At 36.9% G+C, this 24,580-nt stretch overlaps 1 protein-coding gene and 1 pseudogene across 1 annotated transcript in view; both read right to left on the bottom strand.

Annotated features, from left to right (window-relative positions):
• LOC122895416 (phospholipid-transporting ATPase ABCA3-like) overlaps window positions 1-24,580 on the bottom strand; it is a 177,751-nt gene that overhangs the window by 66,908 nt on the left and 86,263 nt on the right. Inside the window, exons 12-16 of the mRNA XM_044232803.1 lie at window positions 19,397-19,551; window positions 18,998-19,153; window positions 18,482-18,692; window positions 16,330-16,480; window positions 6,914-7,012 (exon numbers count right to left, since the gene is read on the bottom strand). Of these exons, the coding sequence (XP_044088738.1) occupies window positions 6,914-7,012; window positions 16,330-16,480; window positions 18,482-18,692; window positions 18,998-19,153; window positions 19,397-19,551 (772 nt within the window). The remainder of the gene's footprint in view (window positions 1-6,913; window positions 7,013-16,329; window positions 16,481-18,481; window positions 18,693-18,997; window positions 19,154-19,396; window positions 19,552-24,580) is intronic.
• Window positions 11,984-16,130, bottom strand: LOC122896015 (annotated as a pseudogene).

Below are 24,580 nucleotides of genomic sequence, written 5' to 3'. Positions count from 1 at the left end.
ACACAAAAAGATGGAAGACCATTCCATGTTCTTGGATCGGAAGAATAAACATTGTTAAAATGTCTATACTGCCTAGAGCAATCTATACTTTTAATGCCATTCCAATCAAAATTCCACTGGTATTTTTCAAAGAGCTGGAGAAAATAATCCAAAAATTTGTATGGAATCAGAAGAGACCCCGAATCGCTAAGGAAATGTTGAAAAAAGAAAAAACTGGGGGCATCACATTACCTGATTTCAAGCTTTACTACAAAGCTGTGATCACCACGACAGCATGGTACTGGCATAAAAACAGACACATAGACCAGTGGAACAGAGTAGAGAGCCCAGATATGGACCCTCAACTCTATAGTCAAATAATCTTCAACAAAACAGGAAAAAATATACAGTGGAAAAAAGACAGTCTCTTCAATAAATGGTGCTGGGAAAACTGGACAGCTATATGTAGAAGAATGGGAAAAGTTTTAAAAATTACAATAAGCCAGAGGAAAAAAATACTCAAGATCTTACAACTCAGGCAGATACAAATGACATTTTTCTACATCCACATATGCACAGGCATGAATGTATGTATACACACACATAAAATGCAAAATTTGGATCTGCTATAATACACTGTTATGCAACTTGCTTCTAAAATTATTTACAATCATTCTAGGTGTTGGGAAAATTGGACAGCCACATGCAAAAGAATGAAACTGGACCAGTTTCTTACACCATATACAAAAATAAACTCAAAATGGATGAAAGACCTAAATGTGAGACTGGAATCCATCAGAATCTTAGAGGAGAACACAGGCAACAACATCTCTGACCTCAGACGCATTAACTACTTGCTAAACACATCTCCAGAGACAACGGAAACAAAAGCAAAATGAACTACTGGGACTTCATCAGGATAAATAGCTTTGCATAGGTCAGGAAACAGTCAACAAAACTAAAAAGCAACCTATGGAACAGGAGAAGATATTTGCAAATGACTTATCAGATAAAGGTCTAGTATTCAAAACCAACAACGAACTTAACAAATTTAACATCCCCCTCCCACCCCCCCCAAAAAATCCATCAAGAAATGGACAGAAGAGGGCACCCGGGTAGTTCAGTTGGTTGGGAGACTGCCTTCGGCTGGGGTCAGGATCCTGGAGTCCCGGGATCGAGTCCTGCCAACAGGCTCCCTGGTCCATGGGGAGTCTGCTTTTCCTTCTGACCTTTTCCCCTCTCATGCTCTCTCTCACTCTCTCTCTCTCAAATAAATAAATAAAATCTTAGGGGGAAAAAAAGGAAATGGACAGAAGACATGAAAAGACATTTCTGTAAAGAAGACATACAAATGGCCAACAGAAACATGAAAAAATGCTCAACATCATTCAGCATCAGGGAAATACAAATCAAAACCACTATAAGATACCGCCTCACACCAGTCAGAATGGCTAAAATGAACAACACAGGAAAAAACAGATGCTGATGGGGATGCAGAGAAAGAAGAACCCTCTTATCGTAAGCACTGGGTGTTATATATAAGTGATGAACCACTAAATTCTACTCCTGAAACCTATATTACACTACATGTTAAGTAACTAGAATTTTCTTTTAGAGAGAGAGTATGTGAACAGTATCGGGGAGGGGCAGAGGAAGAGAGAGAGAATCCCAAAACCTGATACTGGAATCAATCTTACAACCCCAAGTTCAGAGCAGACACTTAATTGACTGAGCCACCAGGTACCTCAACTAATTAGAATTTAAATAAAAACTAAATAGAATTTAAATAAAAACAGAAAGAAAAAGAAAGTTGATTCAATGTTAAAAAAAAATCACAAACCAGTATCTCATGAACATAAATGCAAAAACTCTGAACAAAATTTGAAATCAAATTTAACAATATGATAATAAAATTAATGATAGAAAAAACTAAACAGGGTTTGTTATAATAATGCAAGGGTTCATTTAATGTTTTAACATTCAAAAATTCATAAAATTTACCATTTTATGAAACTAAAAAAGAAAGGCACTTAATCATCTCATTAGATATGGAAAAAAAATAGACAAAATCCCATATTCATTCCTGATAAAAACTCTCATTAATATAGGAATGGAAGAGATCTTTCTCAGACTTATAAAGGGCATCTATAAAAAACCTACAGCTTGTATCATACTTACTTATGAAAAACTAAATGTTTTTTTCTCTGAGTTCAGAAAGGGATATTCTTAACTACTTCCATTCAAGACTTTACTAGAGGCCTACCCATTGCAGCAGGGTAAGAAAATGAAACATCCAAAAGTCAAATATTTTCTATATACTGGTAAGGAACAATCTGAAATTGAAATTTTAAAAAACTCCATCTTCAATAGCATCTAAAAATGAAGAATACTTTGGGATGAATCTGACAAAAGATGTATAAAATCTACACAGTAAAGCATTACTGAGAAAGATTAAAGAAGATTAAAATAAATGCAGCTATACTATACAGAGTTCAGTTATAAGACTCAATATTTTAAAGATATAAATTCTCCCCAAATTGACCTATGGTTTCTAATCAGATCAATTCCAGCCAGATAAACCAGCATGCTAGAAGTTTCTGTAACAACTAATCAGCTGATTCTAAAATTTCTGATTCAATAAAGAGGACTTAGAATGGGCAAAATAACTTTGTCAAAGCATGTCTAGTATTGTGCTGATGAAAAGAAAAGACTCAAATCCTGCCAGTTATACAGTGAGCTAGTTCTAATGCATTGATGAATACATGACAACATCCAGTGAGTTGAAAATACCCACCTTCCACAATTTAGAAATTCCATTGTTAGATATACACCCTAGAGAAATCTCACATATTTGCCCAGAAGACAGATACAAAGATATTCACTAAAATGTGTAATGGCAAAATACTGGAATAAATAATATAATGTAATAAAAAACATGATATTTATGTAATATGATATATATCAATTGGAGGGAATGAACGAAATTTCTCCTTATACAAATGTCAACATGGAGAGATATAAAATGTCTAATCTTTTAGAGGGAAAAAAGTATTTTTCAGGGCTGTTAAATATACCATTTATATAAAACATTAAGCTCATAAAACATGTTTATACGTGTTTATAGATGCAAAAATGTATATACAATAATTTTAAAATATAATTTTTCCACTATAAAATTACCTTTTCTCCCCATTTTGTACAGTGTTCTTTAGAAGCATGTCATCAGACACAGATCATACTCAATACTCAAGGCGAGAAGGGACTGAATACATACTCTTCCTGGAAGGACAGTAGCTATAATATTATCTGGAATTCTACAAGGAAGATTTGTCTCTCTTCTCCATTTATTCATTCAGCCCCCTACTTCTATCAGTATGGATTCATGTCCATACTACCTTGGCCAGGTGATCAAAGCAGTAGTTCCATCACAGTAATATGTCATGTTACTATCATGTACCTCCCCATAGGATAAGAGGAAGAAGGCACTTCATCTTTGCGATATTCTTCCCCAAAAGCCATAACCCCATTCTAACCATGAGAAAAACGTAAGACAAACCCAAATTCAGGAACATTATACAAAACATCTGATCAGAATGTCCAAGGTTATGAAAACAAGGAAGGTATAAGAAACTCTCACAAACCAGATGAGACTAAAGAGAAATGACTAAATATAACATATGCTGGATGGGATCCTGGAACAGAAAATGGACTTTAGTGGCCTTTAGTGGAAAAACTAGTGAAATGTGAATAAAATGTAGGTTTAATTAATAGCAATTTGCCAATGTTGGTTTCTTCGTCATGACCAATGTACTGTGGTAGTGAAGGATGTTAACAACTGGGAAACTGCATGAGGGGCATACAGGATTTCTGCATTATCTTTGCTACTTTTCTGTAAATATAAAGCTATTCTATTATTAAAAATTTACCTCAAAGATGTAAGTCATTAAGGATGTCATCAATTGCAGAAATCAAGATGGCATAAGAATCTCAAGGCCACAAGCTTTCTGGTTAACTTTTCAATAAAAGAACTCAGTGGCAACTCAGGGATCTTCTCTCACTCTATAGAGAGCTTTTTCTTTCTTTTCTGCTCTCACCTTCACTTAATAAACTTACACTTCATTTCACCCTTTTGTGTCTAGAGATTCATTCTTCAACTCAATGAGACAAGAACCCTGCAATCCTACAACAATATCTTCTGCTCATTTCTTAATTGAATTATCTTGTTTTTTGGTGTTGAGATTGATAAGTTCTTTATAGATTTTTCATACCAACCCTTTAAGATATGTCGTTTGCAAGTATCTTCTCCCATTACATAGGCTGACCTTTAGTTTTCTTGGTTGCTTCCTTTGCTGGACAGAGGTTTTTGTTGTTGTTGTTGTTTTTTAAGATTTTATCTATTTATTTGAGAAAGAGGGAGTGAGACAGAGAGCATGAGAGGGGAGAAGGTCAAAAGGAGAAGCAGACTCCCCATGGAGCCTGGAGCCTGATGCAGGACTCGATCCCAGGACTCTTGGATCATGACCAGAGCTGAAGGCAGTTACTTAACCAACTGAGCCACCCAAGCACCCTGGACCAAAGTTTTTTATCTTGATGAAGTTCCAATAGTTCATTTCTGCTTTTGTCTTCCTTGCCTCCGGTGATGTGTATAGTAAGAAGTTGCTGCAGCCAAGGTCAAAGAGGTTGCTGCTTCTGTTCTCCTATTGAGAGGAGGCACTGCCTCACACTAAGGTCTCTCATCCATTTTGAATTTATTTTTGTGTATGTGTAAGAAAGTGGCCCGGTTTCATTCTTCTATATTGCTGTCCCATTTTCCCAACCCCAGATGTTGAAAAGACTGTGATTTCTCCATTGGATATTCTTTCCTGCTCTGTCAAAGATTAATTGACCACATAGTTGTAGGCCTTTTCTGGGTTTTCGAGTTTTGTTCCATTGATCTGTGTGTCAGTTTTTATGTCAGTATCATATTGTTCTGATGATTACAGCATTGTAATATAGCTTGAAATTTGGAATTTTGGTATCTTCAGCTTTGCTTTTCTTTTTCAAGATTGCTTTAGCTAGTCAGGGTCTTTTGTGGTTCCATACAAATTTTAGGGTTGTTGAAGACTTATTTATTTGAGAGAGAGAGAAGGAGAGAAAGCACACATGTAAGTTGGTGGAGACGGGGAGAGGAAAAGAGAATCCTCATGTAGATTCCCTGGTTTGCTGAGCTGAAAGCCTGACACGGGTCTCAATCTCAGGACCCCGATATCATGACCTGAGCAGAAATCAAGAGCTGGACACTTAACTGACTGAGCCACTAAAGCACCCCTTAGGATTAATTATTCTAGCTCTGTGAAAAAATGCTGCTGTTATTTTGATAGGGATTACATTAAATGTGTAGATTGCTTTGGGTAATATAGACATTTTAACATTATTTCTTATTCTAATCCAAGAACATGGAATGTTTTTCTCTTTGTATCCTCTTCAGTTTCTTTCCTACGTGTTCTAGAGCACTCAGAGCACAGTTCTTTTATCTCTTTGGTTAGGTTTATTACTAGGTATCTTAGGGTTTTGGTACCACTGTTTTTTGGTTTTGTTTGCTTTTTTTTTTTAATTTTACTTCAATGTTAATATTTTTTTAAATTTTCAGCATAACAGTATTCCTTGTTTTTGCACCACATCCAGTGCTCCATGCAAGCCGTGCCCTCTCTAATACCCACCACCTGGTTCCCCCAACCTCCTACGCACCCTGCCCCTTCAAAACCCTCAGATTGTTTTTCAGAGTCCATAGTCTCTCATGGTTCTCCTCCCCTTCCAATTTCCCCCAACTCCCTTCTCCTAACTCCCCTTGTCCTCCATGCTATTGTTATGCTCCACAAATAAGTGAAACCATATGATAATTGACTCTCTCTGCTTGACTTATTTCACTCAGCATAATCTCTTCCAGTCACGTCCATGTTGCTACAAAAGTTGGGTATTCATCCTTTCTGATGTTTGCTATTGTTTTTAAGCAATTTCTATATGCAACATGGGGCTCAAACTCAAAACTCTGAGATCAAGAGTCACATGCTGGGGCGCCTGGGTGGCTCAGTGGGTTAAAGCCTCTGCCTTTGGCTCAGGTCATGATCTCAGGGTCCTGGGATCAAGCCCTGCATTGGGCTCTCTGCTCAGCAGGGAGTCTGCTTCCTCCTCTCTCTGCCTACTTGTGATTTCTGTCTGTCAAATAAATAAATAAAATCTTTTAAAAAAAGGGGGGGGCTGTTTCTAAGCCTGAGAGACTGAAGTCTAGAAAAGTCCAGAAAAGACTTTTTGTGAGATCTTTTCACTGCTAACCAGTTGGCCTTCTCTTAGCAGCATCCTGAAATCCCTGGGCACCTTCTTTTTGAGCTTTCAGACAGTGCAAGGTAATCTCAGACCATAAACCACGGACAATTTAAGTAGGTTAAAGAGACATGACTAGATTATTAAAGATTTTAAAGTCATCCTCACTACGACCTCTAATTTAGATACTGGACTTGCGCTGTGACCCATAAATTCTCTTTGCTCTAGGCCAGTCCTAATCCCCCGCTCTCGAAAGGCACAGGCACCCAAATACAAACCCAAAAGTTTCATAAATAACTTTCCCACCCAATACTCCACTACCCTGGGTATTTAGTACCTGGGTTTAGTTATTTTCTGCGGTTCCACACCCTCATGATTTGCAGGGAAGATCCAGTCTTTTCAGTTCAATGAATTGCTATTCTCACCCTAGTCCCACGACTCATAGGAGCCTCAGCCCATCAGAGGAGCAAGGGGCATACACTGGTCTGTTGGCCTTCATAGAAGATTACCATACATAACAATCTAATACTATTTCTTCAATGACTCCAGTTATGGGGTTTGACTTCAAAATGAAATCCAATTATAGAGGAAGAGATTTTTCCTCTCTCCTGTCCCTCCAAGCATCATTACTCACCTAAGGAAAACTTCTTCCATGGTAGTAATTGAGACACCAAAGCTACTAATGCCCAGCTCTTTCTGCCTGTTTTCCAGATCAGTAAGCAGGTCTTTAAACCTAGAATAAGGAAAAGAAGAGTGAAAGTTACCACCAAAACAGATTATTTTCAAATTAATATTTCTTGTTCCTAATTAATTTCCTTCAGCAGTGGAGGAAGGAAGGAAGGAAGGAAAAAAGAAAGGGAGAGAGAAAAGTAAAGAAAAGAAAAGAGAGAAGAAAGAAAAGAAAAAAGGAAAGAAGGAAAATAAAAGAAATTGAGTGTCAAAAAACATGGATGGAACTAGAGCGTATCATGCTTAGCGAAATAAGTCAAGCGGAGAAAGACAACTATCATATGATCTCCCTGATATGAGGGAGTGGTGATGCAACATGGGGGCTTAAGTGGGTAGGAGAAGAATCCATGAAACAAGATGGGATAGGGAGGGAGACAAACCATAAGTGACTCTTAATCTCACGAAACAAACTGTGGGTTGCTGGGGGGAGGGCGGTTGGGAGAAAGGGGGAAGGTTATGGACATTGGGGAGGGTATGTGCTTTTGGGTAAATTGGAAGGGGAGATGAACCATGAGAGACTATGGACTCTGAAAAACAGTCTGAGGGGTTTGAAGTGGCGGGGGGGTGGGAGGTTGGGGTACCAGGTGGTGGGTATTATAGAGGGCACAGCTTGCATGGAGCACTGGGTGTGGTGAAAAAATAATGAATACTGTTTTTCTGAAAATAAATAAATTGGAAAAAAAAAAAAAAGGAACTAGAGCGTATCATGCTTAGCGAAATAAGTCAAGCGGAGAAAGACAACTATCATATGATCTCCCTGATATGAGGAAGTGGTGATGCAACATGGGGGCTTAAATGGGTAGGAGAAGAATCCATGAAACAAGATGGGATAGGGAGGGAGACAAACCATAAGTGACTCTTAATCTCACGAAACAAACTGTGGGTTGCTGGGGGGAGGGGGGTTATGGACATTGGGGAGGGTATGTGCGTTTGGGTAAATTGGAAGGGGAGATGAACCATGAGAGACTATGGACTCTGAAAAACAGTCTGAGGGGTTTGAAGTGGCGGGGGGGTGGGAGGTTGGGGTACCAGGTGGTGGGTATTATAGAGGGCACAGCTTGCATGGAGCACTGGGTGTGGTGAAAAAATAATGAATACTGTTTTTCTGAAAATAAATAAATTGGAAAAAAAAAACCAAAAGGGACAGAAAAAGATTCCAATTCAACAACAGTCATATCTGTGCACTTTTCCCTGCATGCTCCAGCCATACTGGCCTTTGTCTAGGCTCTCAAATGTGACTTGTCCTTTTTAATTTCTGATTTTTTTCCCAAAAATTATTTCTAACCCATCTCCTCTCCTACCTAAATTTTATTCATCAATTGAATATTGGTTTACATGTTGCTTACTTTTCCTCATGATTCTAATATAAGAGCACCTTGCCCTTCCCTAAATAATTTTTATAATTTTGACTCATCAATGATTATTTCACCCATCCATTAAATATTTATGTAGTGCCAAATATGTGCTAGAAAATGTTCTGGGTCCAAGAGACACAGAAGTAAACAAAACTAAGTCCCTGATATAACATTTTAGTATAAGTCAATACAATAAACAAATAGATGAATAATATGATGTCAGGCATATCAACTTTTCTTCTCTTCGTCCAGAGTAATGGTTACTATTCAGTCCTGTATCCCTTGCACAATATAGAACTATATAAATTTTTAAAATTTGGAAATTTTCTTCTTCATTATCTCAGTTAAGATTAAAAAGGACACTGTAAGTCTACATCGAGCAATCATGAAAAGAAAAAAATTACATATAAAAATCCTATTCAGATTTGCCAATTCTGAATATGTCATATAAATGGAATTATAGAGTATGTGCCCTTTATGTCTTCTTTCACTTGTCTTAATGACTTCAAAGTTCATCCAAGTTGTAGCATGTAGAACATTTCATTCCTTTAATATTTTTTATTCCATTATATGGATATACCATATTTTATTTTACCATACATGAATCAATGGACATTTGGGTAACTTCTACTTTTTGACTATTATTAATAATGCTACTAAAAACTGTTTTGTGGACATAAATTTCCAAAACTCCTGGGTATATACCAAGATGTGGAATTACTGGATCAAATGGTAACTCAATCTTTTTGAGGAATTCATAAGTACTTTTCCAAAGTGGCTACACTATTCTACATGCTTACCAGCAATGTATAAGGGTTCTGACTTCTCCATATCCAAACTCAAACTTGTATTTTCTTTAAGAAAATATTATCCCATCTACTGGATGTGCAGCAGTATCTCACTGTGGTTATTATTTTCTGCTTTTATAATACTAATGATATTGAGCATCAACTCATGTGTCTTGATCATTTATACATATTTTTTGAAAAACATCTATTCAAATTCTTCGCCCATTTCTAAATTAAATGAATTGCCTTTTTTTTTATTTTTTTTCAGCATGTATTCATTGTTTTTTGCACCACACCCAGTGCTCCATGCAATCCGTGCCCTCTATAATACCCACCACCTGGTTCCCCCAACCTCCCACCCTCCGCCCCTTCAAAACCCCCAGATTGTTTTTCAGAGTCCATAGTCTCTTATGGTTCATCTCCCTTTCCAATTTCCCCCAACTCTCTGCTCCTAACTCCCCATGTCCACCATGCTATTTGTTAAGCTCCACAAATAAGTGAAACCATATGATAATTGACTCTCTCTGCTTGACTTCTTTCTCTCAGCATAATCTCCTCCAATCCCATCCATGTTGCTACAAAAGTTGGGTATTCATCCTTCCTGAAATGTTGGAGGGGATGTGGAGAAAGGGGAACCCTCTTACACTGTTGGTGGGAATGACTTGTCTTTTAAGAGTAAGGTGAAAAGATATTTTATATATTCTGTGTACTAGTCATTTATCAGATATATGTAATTTACAATTTCCCCCCATTATTTGGGCTTTTTGATAGTGTACTTGAAGGTGAAACGTTTTAATTTTTCATGAACTCAATTAATCTGTTTCTATTTCTTGGTTGCTTACACTTTTCATGTAATATCTAAGAAAAATTGCCTAATCCAAGGTCACTAAGATCTATGCCTGTATATTTTTCCCAAAAGCTCCACTCTTGTATTTAGGCCTTTGCTCCATTTGACCTTTTTAAAAAGATTTTATTTATTTATTTGACAGACAGAGGTCACAAGTAGGCAGAGAGGCAGGCAGAGAGAGAGGGGGAAGCAGGCTCCCTGCCGAGCAGAGAGCCCGATGTGGGGCTCGATCCCAGGACCCTGAGATCATGACCTGAGCTGAAGGCAGAGGCTTTAACCCACTGAGCCACCCAGGCACCCCAACCTAATTTTTCGTCTATGGTGTGAGAGTAAGGATCCAGCTTTATTCTTTTGCATGTGAATACCCAATGTTCTGGCATCGTTTGCTAAAAAGACTATTATTTCCCCAACTGAACTGTTTCTGGATGATTGAGAAAATCAATTTTATGTAAAATAGTTATCTTGAATTCTGATTTACTTCATTTCTGTGCATGTCTATCCTTATTCTAGTACCACATAGTTTGATTTCTATAGTTTCTTTTTTTTTTTTTTTTTTTTTTTTTTTATTTGAGAGAGAGAGACAGTGAGAGAGAGAATGAGCGAGGAGAAGGTCAGAGAGCGAAGCAGACTTCCCATGGAGCTGGGAGCCTGATGTGGGACTCGATCCCGGGACTCCAGGATCACGCCCTGAGCCGGAGGCAGTCATCCAACCAACTGCGCCACCCAGGCGTCCCTTAAAGATTTTTTTTTTTTTTTTTATTTGAGAGAGAGAGACAGTGAGAGAGAGAATGAGCGAGGAGAAGGTCAGAGAGCGAAGCAGTGATTTCTATAGTTTCATAGTAAGTTTTGAAATCAAGAAATATGAATCCTCAAACTTTCCTCTTTTTCAAGATTGTTTTGGTTATTTAGCAACCCTTTCATTCCATATTAATTTTAGGATCAGCCTGTTAATTTCTTCAAAAAAAAAAAGGCAGTTGGAATTTTTTACTTTTTAAAGACTTTTTATTTTGGAGTAATTTTACGGAAGAGTTTTGAAGATATTAAGGAAAATTCCTGTATACCCTTCATCCAGATTTCTCTAATACCAACATATTTCACCTACTAAAATAAGAAATTAACAGTGGTTCAATAAGTCAAGCAGAGAAAGTTTATCATATGGTTTCACTTACTTATGGAGTATAAGGAACAACATGGAGGACATTAGAAGGAAAGGAAAAGTGAATTGGGGGAAACAGGAGGGGGAAATGAAACATGAATGAGAGTCTGTGGACTCTGAGAAACAAACTGAGGGTTTTGGGTGGGGGATGGGTGAGCCTGGTGGTGGGTATTGCATGGAGCACTGGGTGTGGTGCATAAACAGTGAATCTTGGAACACTGAAAAAAATAAAATTAAATTAAGATGTTAAAAAAATGTCAAGGTCATGAAACAAAAGAAAGAACAACTGTCAAAGAATGTAGGAGAATAAGGAGACATGGTAACTAAATACAGTTAGAATCCTAGATTGTATCTTGAAACAGTTGGAATTTTTTATAGGCATCATGTTGATTATGTAGGGAGTACTGCCATCTTAATATCAATCCATGAATACGATGTCATTCCATTTCCTTGGGTCTTCTTAACTTCTTTCAATGATTTTTTATAGTTTTCAAAAAGTTGTATGTCATACAGTTCTTTTGTTAAATTTTTGCTATTTTATTGTTTCTATAGTCTTATATATGGAATTACTTTCTTAATTTCATTTTTGGACTGCTCACTGCTAGTATATAGAGAATATAAGTAATATTTTAATATTATATCTTGCAACTTCACTGAGATAGTTTATTAGTCCTAATAAAGGACTAATTTTTTTAAAAAATTAAGGATTAATTTTTTAAAAAATTAAAATTCTCATTTTTAAAGTTTGTTGTTTATAATTTTCCCTATATAAGAACATGTTATCTATGAATATAGATAGTTTCACTCCTCTTTCTGATTTGGATTCCTTTTACTTATCTTTCTTCTCTAGTTGCCTGCTGGTACAAGGTTTTATACAAATGGTAAACGATGTCTTAGTTTGTTCCTTACCCTACAGGGAAAGCTTTTATTCTTTCACCACTAAATATGATGCTAGTTGTGGGTTTTTCACAGATGCCTGTTAACAAGCTGAGAAACGTGCTTTCTATTCCTAATTTGTTGAGGGTTTTTTTTTTTTTTTTGTCATGAATGGCTCTGGATTGTGTCAAAGGTACTTCATTTTTTGAGATCATCATGTTTGTTCTTTATTCTATTAATGTGGTATTCTACATTGATAATTTTTGCATGTGGACCAACCTTGTACTCCTGAGACAAATCTGACTAGGTCGAGGTATATAAACCTTTTTAAATGCTTATGGATTGGTTTTGCTAGTATTTTGTGTTTGGGTTGAATTGTTTTGGTTTTGGTTTTGGTTTTTTTGCCTCAATATTCTAAAAGTGATTTTCTATAGTTTTCTTTTTCTAGTTTTATTATATGGTTATACTGGCCTCATAAAATGGAACTAGTTCCCTCTTCTATTATGGAACAGTTTGCAAAAGACTGTATTCATCTTTACTTAAACATTTGGTAGAACTCACCACTGAAGCCACCTGACCCTTGTCGTTTCACTATGAAAGATTCTGATTCCTAATTCAATCTCTACTTGCTAGAGGTCTAATCAGATTTTTTTTCTTGAGTCTTTTTTTAATACTTTATTTTTAAAATAGTTTTAGGTTTATACTAAAATTGAAAGAAAGGTACAGAGATTTCCTATATATCCCTGCTCCAACAAACAGCCACCCCCACTACCACTATCACTCACCAGAATGTCAATTTTTTTTCACCAAAAATGAGCTTTCATTGACATATCATACTCACCTAACATCCACAGCTTACTCAAAGGTTTACTCTTGGTGTTATATATTCAACAGTTTGGACATTACAGAGTATTATTACAGAGTATTTTCACTGCCCTAAATATCTGTGCCTACTTATCTCACCCCACCTACACCCTTGGCAACCACTCATCTTTTCATTGTCTCCATAGTTTTACCTTTTCCAGAATGTTGAGAGTTGAAGCCATCTGGTCTGTAGCCTTTTCAGATTGGCTTCTTCCACTTAATAATATGCATTTAAGGTCCCCATGTCTCCTCACAGTTTGATACCTCATTTCTGCAAAATGCTGAATAATATTTCATTGTCAGGATGAATGTTCATCCATTCACTTACTGAGGACATCTTGCTTGCTTCCCAAGTCTTGGCAATTATGAATAAAGTTGTTATAAGTATCTATGTGTAGGGTTTTATGTGTATGTAAGTTTTTAACTACTTTAGATATATACCAAGGCATGTGATTGCTGAATCAAATGGCAAAAGTATGTTTAGTTTTGTAGGAAACCACCAAATTGTCTTCCAAAGTGGTTGTGCCATTTTACATTCTGCCAAGCAATGAATGAGAAGTCCTTGTCAAATCCACAGCCTTGTCAGTATTTGGTGTAGTCAGTGCTCCAGACTTAGGTCATCCTAATCAGTGTGTAGTGGTATCTAATTATTGTTTTAATTTGTATTTACCGGATACGAGGTAAGCATCTTTTCGTATGTTTATCTGCCACTCATATGTCTTCTTGGGTGAGGTGTCTGTTAAAGTCTTTGGCTCATTTTTAGGAGTGCATGAGTGGCTCAGTCAGTTAAGCATCAGACTTTTGGTTTTGGCTCAAGTTGTTATCTCATGGGTCATGAGACTGAGCCCCATGTTGGGCTCTGCACTCAGTGCACAGTCTGCTTGGGATTCTCTGTTTACCTCTCCCTCTGCCTTTCCCCCTCACATACTCTTTTTCTCTCTCTCTAAAACAAATAAATAAGTCTTTTAAAAAGTTTTTGGCCCATTTTTAAATTGAGTTGTATGTCTTCTTATTGTTGTGTTCTAAGAGTTCTTTGAATATTTTGGATAACAGTCCTTTATCACATGTGTCTTCTACAAATATTTCTCCCAATCTGTGGCTTGATTTCTAATTCTCTGGATATTGCCCATCACAGAGCAATTTTTCATTTTAATAAAGCCCAGCTTTTCAATGATTTCTTTCAGAGATCCTGCTGCTGGTGTTGTATCTAAAAACTCATTGCCATACCAAAGGGCATCTAGGTTTTCTCCTAGATCTCCAGCAGTTTTTATTTTATTTATTTGAGAGAGAGAGACAGAGAGAGAGACAAGTGAGCATGAGAGGGGAGAAGGTCAGAGGGAGAGGCAGACTCCCTGTGGAGCTGAGAGCCCAATGCAGAACTTGATCCTTGGACTCCGGGATCATGACCTGAGCCGAAGGCAGTGGTTTAACCAACTGAGACACTCAGGTGCCCCATCTTCTAGCAGTTTTATAGGTTTTCATTTTACATTTAGACTTATGATCCATTTTGAGTTACTTTTGTGAAGGGTGTAAGATACGTGTCTTATTAACTTTTTTGCATATGGATGTCCAGTGGTTCTAGTACCATTTGTTGAAGATACTATCTTTTTTCCACTGTATTGCCTTTGCTTTTTTGACAAAGATCAGTTGCCTATACTGATGTTGGTCTATTTCTGGACATGTTGCTTCTGTTCCATTGATCTATTTTTCTATTCTCTCACTAATATCATACTGTCATGATTATGGCAGATAACAAGTCTTGAAACTGGTGAGTGTCAGTCCTCCAACTGTTCTCCTTCAATACGGTATTGCCTGCCTGTTACTAAACTTTAGAATCAATTTGTTGATATCCATCAAATAATTTATTGAGATTTTGATTAAGATTGCATTGAATCAAGGAGTGACTGTCTGGCTCAGTCAGTTGAGGGTCTGACTCTTGATCTCAGCTCAGAATTTGATCTTAGGTTTGTGAGTTTGAGCCAAAAAGAAAAAAAAAGGACTACACTGAATTATAGAGCGAGCTGGGAAAAACAGACATCTGACAATACTGTCTCTCTATACATAAACATAAAATATCTTGTTTTTTAGTTTTTTTATTTCATTCATCCAAGTTTGATAGTTTTCCTCATATAGAGCTTGCATACCTAAGCATTTCATTTTTGGAGGTGCTAAATTTAGAAGTGTGTTTATAATTTCAAATTACACTTATTCATTGCTAATATATAGGAAAGCGACTTACTTTTGCATATTAACTTTGTATACTGACTCTTTGCTTTAATCACTTATTAATTCCAGAAGTTTGGGGGGCGGGGTTGGTCAATTCTTTCAGACATTTTGTATAAGATGATCATATCATCTGTAAACAAAGGCAGTTTTATTTCTTCTTTCCCAATCTACATACATTTCCTTGTCTTTTCTTATCACATTAGCTAGGACTTTCAGCATGATGTTGAGAGAGGTGGTGAGAGAGGACTTCCTTACTTTGTTCCTGCTATTAATGGGAAAGCTTCAAGTTTCTCACCATTGAGCATGATGTTAGCTACAGGCTTTTTGTAGATATTCCTTATCCAGTTGAAGAAGTTCCCCTCTACTTTTCTTTTGAGAATGCCAACAAGCTTGCTTTAAAGGAATATGAAGCTAGTAATTACATCTTGCAAGAAGATGAAGTTGGCCTGGTCCTGGAAGTTTATGATAAGTTTCCTCTTCCCTTAGTTTCTGTTTTTTGTTGTTTGCCTCACTTTGGCAATGGCACAGTCCCAATTTCCATATGAAACTCCTGACGTAGAGCTGTGCACCATCATTCACACTATAAGACCCTAATATGTAGACAGAACCAAAAGGTCTAACAGCACTGTACAGTGTATATGTATGTCTATACATAGCCACTCTATCTGCAAGACATTGTAATGGAAAGTTATAGCCAAAGTTAGATCGAAAGTTGGAAGCTTCTTCTCTTGCAATGTCTGCTAAGGAATAAGCATCTGCCAACAAATCTACCAGTGTCATTCCAAAAGCCGACCAACATTAAAAAGTCATTCATTGGAACCCTTTTTGTATAGCTGAGAAAGGACTAGCTTTTCTACCCCAAAGATGATACCATCTTTACATCTGATTCCAATAGCTATACTACTATTCACAGCCTTAATAGCATACACAACTTGAAAAACTCTTCCATCAGGACAGAATGTAGAGGCTGACAATTTATACCCTGCCCCAACTGAGCTCACTGTGCTGAAACTTCTGGGGCTTCAAAGCCCACTAAAGCTGAAGACTAGTAATAGGCTCTCTCACTCGGTGCCCTGGAAAGTAAACTGACTATTACTTGTCAAGTGGCAATGAGAAGTAATCTGCTTGCCAAGCCCAAGAAAACCTGGAAAAGCAATAGTTATTTCTGGTAACCCAAAATCACTTATCTGAGATTTTCTGGATCCGTACCTGTGTGTGTACTTTTTGGGTAAGATAAATGATAATTCAGCTGCAACATCGCTCTCCAATCTGGCCTCAGGTATATGTTGATCAATCACTTTAATAATTTCTTCAACATTACAGTGAGGTTCCTTCACCATAATTATGTGGTATCCCACACCTGAAAACAACCATTTAAAAATCAAAATTTTAAAAAGGTAACCTTCCAAATTAAACACCCCACCCATAAAAAACAGGCTCTTGCCTGTTAAAAATATCATTTTTTTAAGAGGAATCATGTTTGTGCTTAAGAGAAAATGGATTTCAAATTACCTTCAACCCATTCCTCTTAGTCAGTCCCTGACTCTTTAACCTTTGGGTATATAGGTTTTTTACTCTGACCACAATTTAAACTTGTTAAAGTTTTATTGTTATTTATCTTTTTTATTTGGATTTTCTTCCTTCCATCATTCTTTAAATACTTAATGCTTACTCACCACTTTTCAGACACATGTCAAAGTTTCAGACACATGTCATTCATGTTAATGAACGAAAACTGTAAAATTTTACCTTACTGTACTAGGAAGTCTTCACTTTGTCATATGAAAACAGGCTATATGGACTTCTAACACCAAGTCTGCCTGATACATTTGGGATTTTATACACACGCTCATGTTCATGTGCATGTTTGTGCACACATGTGTGTATAGGTATACACACATATTCATTTTTCTGGTCTTGTTGCTCTTATTATTTTATAATTCATCACATTAAGGTGGCTTACTGTTAAATCCTAGAATGGAGCTTTGAAATCCACTATTTCTAACTTCTTCTTATATATACATGTGTACATCTAACGAAAACCACTCTTTTTTTTTTCAATGTCCTTCCATTTTCTATCCCTAACCATCACACTTAATTTCTTATTGATCCTCCCAAAAAACCTTACGATCCAGGCTGACTTACTCATTGTTCTAGGGGTAATATAGTCACTTGCTTTCATTTACTTATCCAACTTCCTTAAAAATCATGTTCTTTTCTCCATTGCCTTTATAAAGCCTGCAACTAAAGACATTCTATGGATAATCAATATACTTGAGTAACACTTTTGTGTCTATAACTAACCTACTATGGGAATATCAATTTCTATATCCTCATCTGTTAGTACAAAAGCATTCAACAATATGAGTCCCTCTCTTTCTGACATTCACCAAACTGACTATTTAAACCCAACATCCTCTTTCATGGGAAGTGGTTAGCATATGAGAGTACAAAGCATGGGTTTTGGTGCCAGAGGGACCCACAGGTCCACTTACTCACATGATTTGAATACATTACCTAGTAAAAGCTCCAGTGTTCTGCTTCATAAAAATGGTGATTTCATAAAGATTAGATGAGATAATGTATGTAAATATGAATATAATAACTTACCTATAATATATGTGATTGGATGAATGAATTCAAATACTGAATTCATGATTAAAGGAACACCATGTTTAACTATTCTCATGTTTCCTCCCAATTTTGAAGCACTCACTGCTTTGAGCCATGTAATTTCAGAACAAGCCATGTAATTTCAGAACAAGAATAGGTTTTTATATTGTTCATTTTCATTTTACTAGTTTCACTGACTAACCAGACTCTGTATTTATCAAAGTCAAGATAATTTTATTCCATTGTTCATTTTCTGTTCAGTAAATTCTTATTGATCAACTGCCACATCTCAGGAATATTATTCATGAAAATAAACTTGAAAGTATTTAACTCATTATACTGGGAGTTTGATATTGATTTGATTGGAAAGGGTAAGAAATAGCTAGTCACTGATTTTTTCCTCTCCAAGCCATGAATTTATGTACCAAATCCCTCAGAAGAATTACCTTACTCCTGCAACAAATTAACATTTCAGTAGAAGCTATATGAAAGAAATAAACATGACCTTTGTGGGGTCATAAAAGAATATTTTCCAAGTTAGAATATACTTGTTAAGTAATAATGGGAAGTAATCAACTAGATAGGAACTGTCTAAATTACAAAGAGTTGATTTAAATAGTTTAGATCTAACATAATAGGACACAGAAAGCTTTTGAAGACCTGTGTAGAGCGACAAAAAATTGTAATAATCATGTTAGAATAATATAATTAAGCCATTAGCATCCAAACAATGATCAGAGAGAGAGACCATATATTCTTTTCAGGAAAATTGAAGAGCCACAACACTGAAGGGATCCCTTGACCATGATGGCTATACGGTCACCCAGGACATCAGCTTCATCCATGTGATGGGTGGTCAATAAGATGGTACGATCATATCTATACTGCTGAAGGACACTCCAGGTGAATCGTCTCGAAACTGGGTCCATGCCAGATGTTGGCTCATCAAGTATCACCACCTGAAGACCAAAAGAACAATTCATGATCCATGCTGTGTCCCTTATGGGATAACTTACTATTTGTGGGGTGCCTATGTAAGTTAAGATACAAAACCTACACTACATTATATTAAGAACTCTGCAAAATTAATAGTAATCTCAAAACCCATAATCACATTATACCACCAGGTCAATAATGGGAACCCCCTCTGATTATCATTTCAGAAGTTCCATTTAGAAAGTTAGATTCATATCAGCTCTTATGTTTGTGTCAGGTGAGTTTCATTTATCAGCTGGAGCAGGGACTCATGTTAACCATTCTTTACCTTGGAGCCTCCTATAAGTGCTATAATGATAGAGAGTTTGCGCTTCATTCCTCCACTCAGTGACTGTGCAAGTGCATCACGCTTTTCCAGCAGATCAAAAGAAGTCAGCACGTTATTAACTTCTGTGGCACGTATCTCTGGAGGTACTCCTTTTATCTAGAAAGAGAGGGCCAGAGTTTACAAGGTGCTTCCAACTTTATGCTTAAAAAAATTCTTATATCAGAACTTCTCTTACACATTTATATATATATAAGACAATTCTTTTTCCTTTTGTTTTCCTTTATGGTAAAAGAACAATGCCAAAAACGCTTCCACTAAATTAGGGTAAGGATGTTGATCCTTGGTCACACTGTCTGAAGCATATGAAGAGTGGAGGAAAAGAACATCACTCTGACTCACCACACAGTAGAAATAGAGATGTTCTGATACTGTCAATTCTGAAAACAATATGTCATCCTGGGGGCAAAAGCCCAAGTCATTCCTGACGTGAACCATGTCTTTGGAGATATCATATCCACTAATATACACCTTTCCACTTGTAGGAAGAGTCAAACCTGGAATTAAGCAGAAGACATCACAGAAGCTTAGCTTCTGTGAGAGAGCCTGACAACTGTCCATTAGCACCTAAACTTCAGTCTACTTGAGGATTACTAAAAAAAAGTTATCAGAGTTTTCTATAGAAGAAACAATCTGGTAAATATAAATGCCATGGTGATGGGGAAAGAAATAATTTTTCCTTTATTTTTTGCTTACCTATATATTCCAATTTTCAATGAGTATAAAATATTATTATTTGAGTAATATAAAATGCTTTGAAGAATTTGCTGTTCTAATATTCTAGTACTGCTGTCTGCCATTTGACAACATATGTAAGCCATATTATGACCTGAGCATGGCATATGAACACTGTGGTTGATTTTTTTTATATTAATTTATTTATTTTCAGAAAAACAGTATTCATTATTTTTTCACCACACCCAGTGCTCCATGCAATCCGTGCCCTCCATAATACCCACCACCCGGTACCCCAACCTCCCAGCCCCCCGCCACTTCAAACCCCTCAGATTGTTTTTCAGAGTCCATAGTCTCTCATGGTTCACCTCCCCTTCCAATTTCTCCCAACTCCATTCTCCTCTCTAACACCCCCTGTCCTCCATGCTATTTGTTATGCTCCACAAATAAGTGAGACCATATGATAATTGACTCTCTCTGCTTGACTTATTTCACTCAGCATAATCTCTTCCAGTCCCGTCCATGTTGCTACAAAAGTTGGGTATTCATCCTTTCTGATGGAGGCATAATACTCCATAGTGTGTATGGACCACATCTTCCTTATCCATTTACCCGTTGAAGGGCATCTTGGTTCTTTCCATAGTTTGGCGACCGTGGCCATTGCTGCTATAAACATTGGGGTACAGATGGCCCTTCTTTTCACAACATATGTATCTTTGGGGTAAAATCCAGGAGTGCAATTGCAGGGTCATAGGGAAGTTCTATTTTTAATTTCTTGAGGAATCTCCACACTGTTCTCCAAAGAGGCTGCACCAACTTGCATACCCACCAACAGTGTAAGAGGGTTCCCCTTTCTCCACATCCTCTCCAACACATGTTGTTTCCTGTTTTGTTAATTTTGGCCATTCTAACTGGTGTAAGGTGATATCTCAATGTGGTTTTAATTTGAATCTCCCTGAGGGCTAATGATGATGAACATTTTTTCATGTGTCTGATAGCCATTTGTATGTCTTGATTGGAGAAGTGTCTGTTCATATCTTCTGCCCATTTTTTGATGTGTTTGCCTGTTGCATGTGTGTTGAGTTTGAGGAGTTCATTATAGGTCCTAGATATCAACCTTTTGTCTGTACTGTCATTTGCAAATATCTTCTCCCATTCCGTGGGTTGCCTCTTTGTTTTGTTGACTGTTTCCTTTGCTGTGCAGAAGCTTTTGATTTTGATGAAGTCCCAGAAGTTTATTTTCACTTTTGTTTCCTTTGCCTTTGGAGACATATCTTGAAAGAAGTTGCTGTGGCTGATATCGAAGAGATTACTGCCTATGTTCTCCTCTAGGATTCTGATGGATTCCTGTCTCACATTGAGGTCTTTTATCCATTTTGAGTTTATGTTTGTGTACAGTGTAAGAGAATGGCCGAGTTTCATTCACTACATATAGCTGTCCAGTTTCCCCAGCACCATTTATTGAAGAGACTGTTTTTTTTCCACTGTATATTTTTTCCTGTTTTGTCGAAGATTAATTGACCATAGAGTTGAGGGTCCATAACTGGGCTCTCTACTCTGTTCCACTGGTCTATGTGTCTGTTTTTATGCCAGTACCATGCTGTCTTTCATTTTTTTAAATGAAAAATACAGAACGTAGGCCCCCTACCCTCTAGAAGTTAATATTTTGTTGGAAGATAAAACATAATCATGTGTAATAGTCTAAAAATATTTGTATAACATTTATGCATAGATGGCAACTGGGCCAGTTTTCTGGTGAAATAGTTGGATAATATACTAAATATAGTTACAAAACTCCTTCTTAAGTTCTACAACTCAATAATTCCATTCTAAGGGGCACGTAAAGTGGCTGAGCACTGGACTCTTGGTTTTGGCTCAGATCTGTTCTCAGGGTCATGGGATCGAGCCCTGTGCTGAGCTCAGCGTGGAGTCTGCTTGTGTTTCTCTTTTCTTCCCACCACATGCTGTCTCTCTAAAATATATAAAATAGATCTTAAAAAAAATTCCACTTTAAAAAGTACACTCTGAGGGGCACCTGGGTGGCTCTGTCAATTAAGCAACCAGTTCTTGATTTCAACCCAGGTCATGATCTCGGGATTGTGAGGCTAAGCCCTGTGTGGGGCTTTACACCCAGCATGTAGTTCATTGAGATTCTCTTTCTCCCGCTGCCCCTCCCCAACAACGCTCTAAAAAAAATAAATAATAATTTAAAATTTTTAAAAAACACTCTGAAAAGAAAAAGTGTATTCAAGATTGTCCATTACATTTAGGGTAATTGAATGTCCTCCTTTACTCTTGTTGTTAGGTCTTCTAATCCATTTAACATTTGTCCCAGATTTTTCATTTTTAACAAAGTGTCATTATTAATGGTACTAACATAAGATGGGGCGGAGACTGGGTTGGAATACCTCTAACTTTGTATATCTGACTTCTGCAATTATTTTGTCTAGAGGTATGTGAGAAGCATGCACAATAAAAAGAGTTATCACACTTCAATGCATGGTGTCTGAAAAAGGAAAAGTAACAATATTTTCTGACACAATGTCACTAAGACATCCATTTCAAGAAAATTATAGAGGTACTCTCTGATACAATAAAGTGGGGTAAGATGACTGAGGCTATGAACAGTTAACACAGACAAAACACAGCAGTAGAGTCCACACAACATACACCAGAAACACTTTCTGAAGCACCAGGCCCTAGACAATATATGACCTGTCAGAACCATTACTCTCAGGAGCAGAAAATATAATAGGCTTACCTAATGTACAGAAGAAGACAGAGACCTAGACAAAATGCCAAGGTGAAGGAACTCATCCCAAAATAAAGAAAAAGAAAATGTCACAGCCAGGGATATAATCAAAGTAGATAGGAGTAATATGCCTGATCAAGAATATAAAAACAAGTATAAGGATACCAGCTGGGCCTAAGAAAAGCACAGAAGACCTAGGTAGTCCATTATGGCAGAGATAAAAGACCTAAAACTAGTCATCCCAAAATAAAAACTGCTATAACTGAAATTTAAAGCCAACTGGATGTAATGACCACAAGAATGCAAGAAGCAGAGGAATGAATAAGTGATAAGAAGATAAAATTAGGGGGTGCCTGTGTGGCTCAGTGGGTTGGGGCCTCTGCCTTTGTCTCAGGTCATGATCCAAGGGTTCTGGGATTGAGTCCCATATTGGGCTTTCTGCTCAGAGGGGAGCCTGCTTCCCTTCCTCTCTCTCTGCTGGCCTCCCTTCCTACCTGTGATCTCTGTCTGTCAAATAAATAAAATCTTTTTTTAAAAAAAGAAGATAAAATTATGGAATATAATGATTCTGAAAAGAAGAGGGAAAGAAAAATACTGGGTCACAAATATATACTTAGGGAATTCAGCAATTCTGTCAAGTGTAATAACATTCCTATCACAAGAGTCCCCAAAGAAGAAGAGAGGGGGAAAGAGAGGTGAGGGTTTATTTAAGCACATTAAAACTGAAAACTTCCCTAATCTGGGGAAAGAAACAGATAACCAAATCTAGGAGGCACAGAGAACTCCAATCAAAATCAACAAAAATAAGCCAACAAGAAGACACATTGTGGTAAAATTTACAAAAAAAAAAAAAACAAACAAATAAGGGGGGGAAAGTCCTAAAGTAGCAAGGGAAAAAAAATCTTTAACTTACAAGGGAAGACAAAGTTAGAAGCTGATCTGTCCACAGAAACTTGGCAAGCAAGAAGAAAGTAGCATGATATATCCAACATGCTGAATGGGAAAAATATGGAGCCAAGAATATTTTATCCAGCAATGCTGTCATTCAAGATAAAAGGAGAGATAAAAAGTTTCCCAAACAATAACTAAAGGAGTAGATGATCATTAAGCCAGCTCTGCAAGAAATATTAAAGGGGACTTGTGAATTGAAAAGAAGCCCAAAAGTGACAAAGACTGGAAAGGAACAGAAAAATCTCCTGAAATAATGGCATCACAGGTAATACAATGACACTAAATTCATATCTACCAATAATCACACTGAATGTAAATGGACTGAATGTCCCAAACAAAAGACATAGGGTATTAGAATGAACAAAATAACAAGACCCACCAATATGCTGGCTACAAGAGAATCATTTTAGACCTAAATACACATGCTGATTGAAAGTGAGGGGACAGAGGGCCACCTGGATGGCTCAATCAGTTAAGTGAATGCCTTTGGTTTGGGTCATGATCCCAGAGTCTTGGGACTGAGACCTGCATTTGGCTCCCTGATCAGTGGGGAGCCTGCTTCTCCCTCTTCCAACTCATGCTCTTCCCCTTTCCCTCAAAAATAAAATATTTTAAAAAACAAAGTGAGGGGATAAAGAACCATTTATTGTGCTAATGGATATTAAAAGAAAGCTGCGGTAGCTATATTTATATCAAACACAGTAGGTTTTAAACCAAAGACTATAATAAGAGATGAAGAGGGACACTGCATTTTAATAAAGGGGTCTAGGCAACAAGAAGATCTAACAAGTGTAAATATCTATGCCCCCAACTTTTGAGCATACATCATTTAATAATAAACATAAAGAAACTTACTGATAATAATACAGTAAAGGCAGGGGATTTTAGCACCCCACTCTCAGCAATGGACAGATAATCTACACAGAAAATGAATAAGGAAACAATGGCTTTGTATGACATATTAGATCAGATGGACTTAACAGATGTATTTAGAACATTTCACTTTAAAGCAGCAGAATGCACATTCTTTCACCTGAAGCATTCTCCAGAATAGATCACATACTGGGTCACAGATCAGCCCTCAACAGGCAAAAAAGATTGATATCATACCATGTATACCTTCAGACCACAATACTATGAAACCTGAA

The sequence above is a fragment of the Neovison vison genome, chromosome 14 (assembly GCF_020171115.1).
Source record: "Neovison vison isolate M4711 chromosome 14, ASM_NN_V1, whole genome shotgun sequence".
NCBI classification, from domain to species: Eukaryota; Metazoa; Chordata; class Mammalia; order Carnivora; family Mustelidae; genus Neogale; species Neogale vison.
Note: the sequence above shows the minus strand (reverse complement) of the source record. Positions and strands in the feature narration are given on the sequence as shown.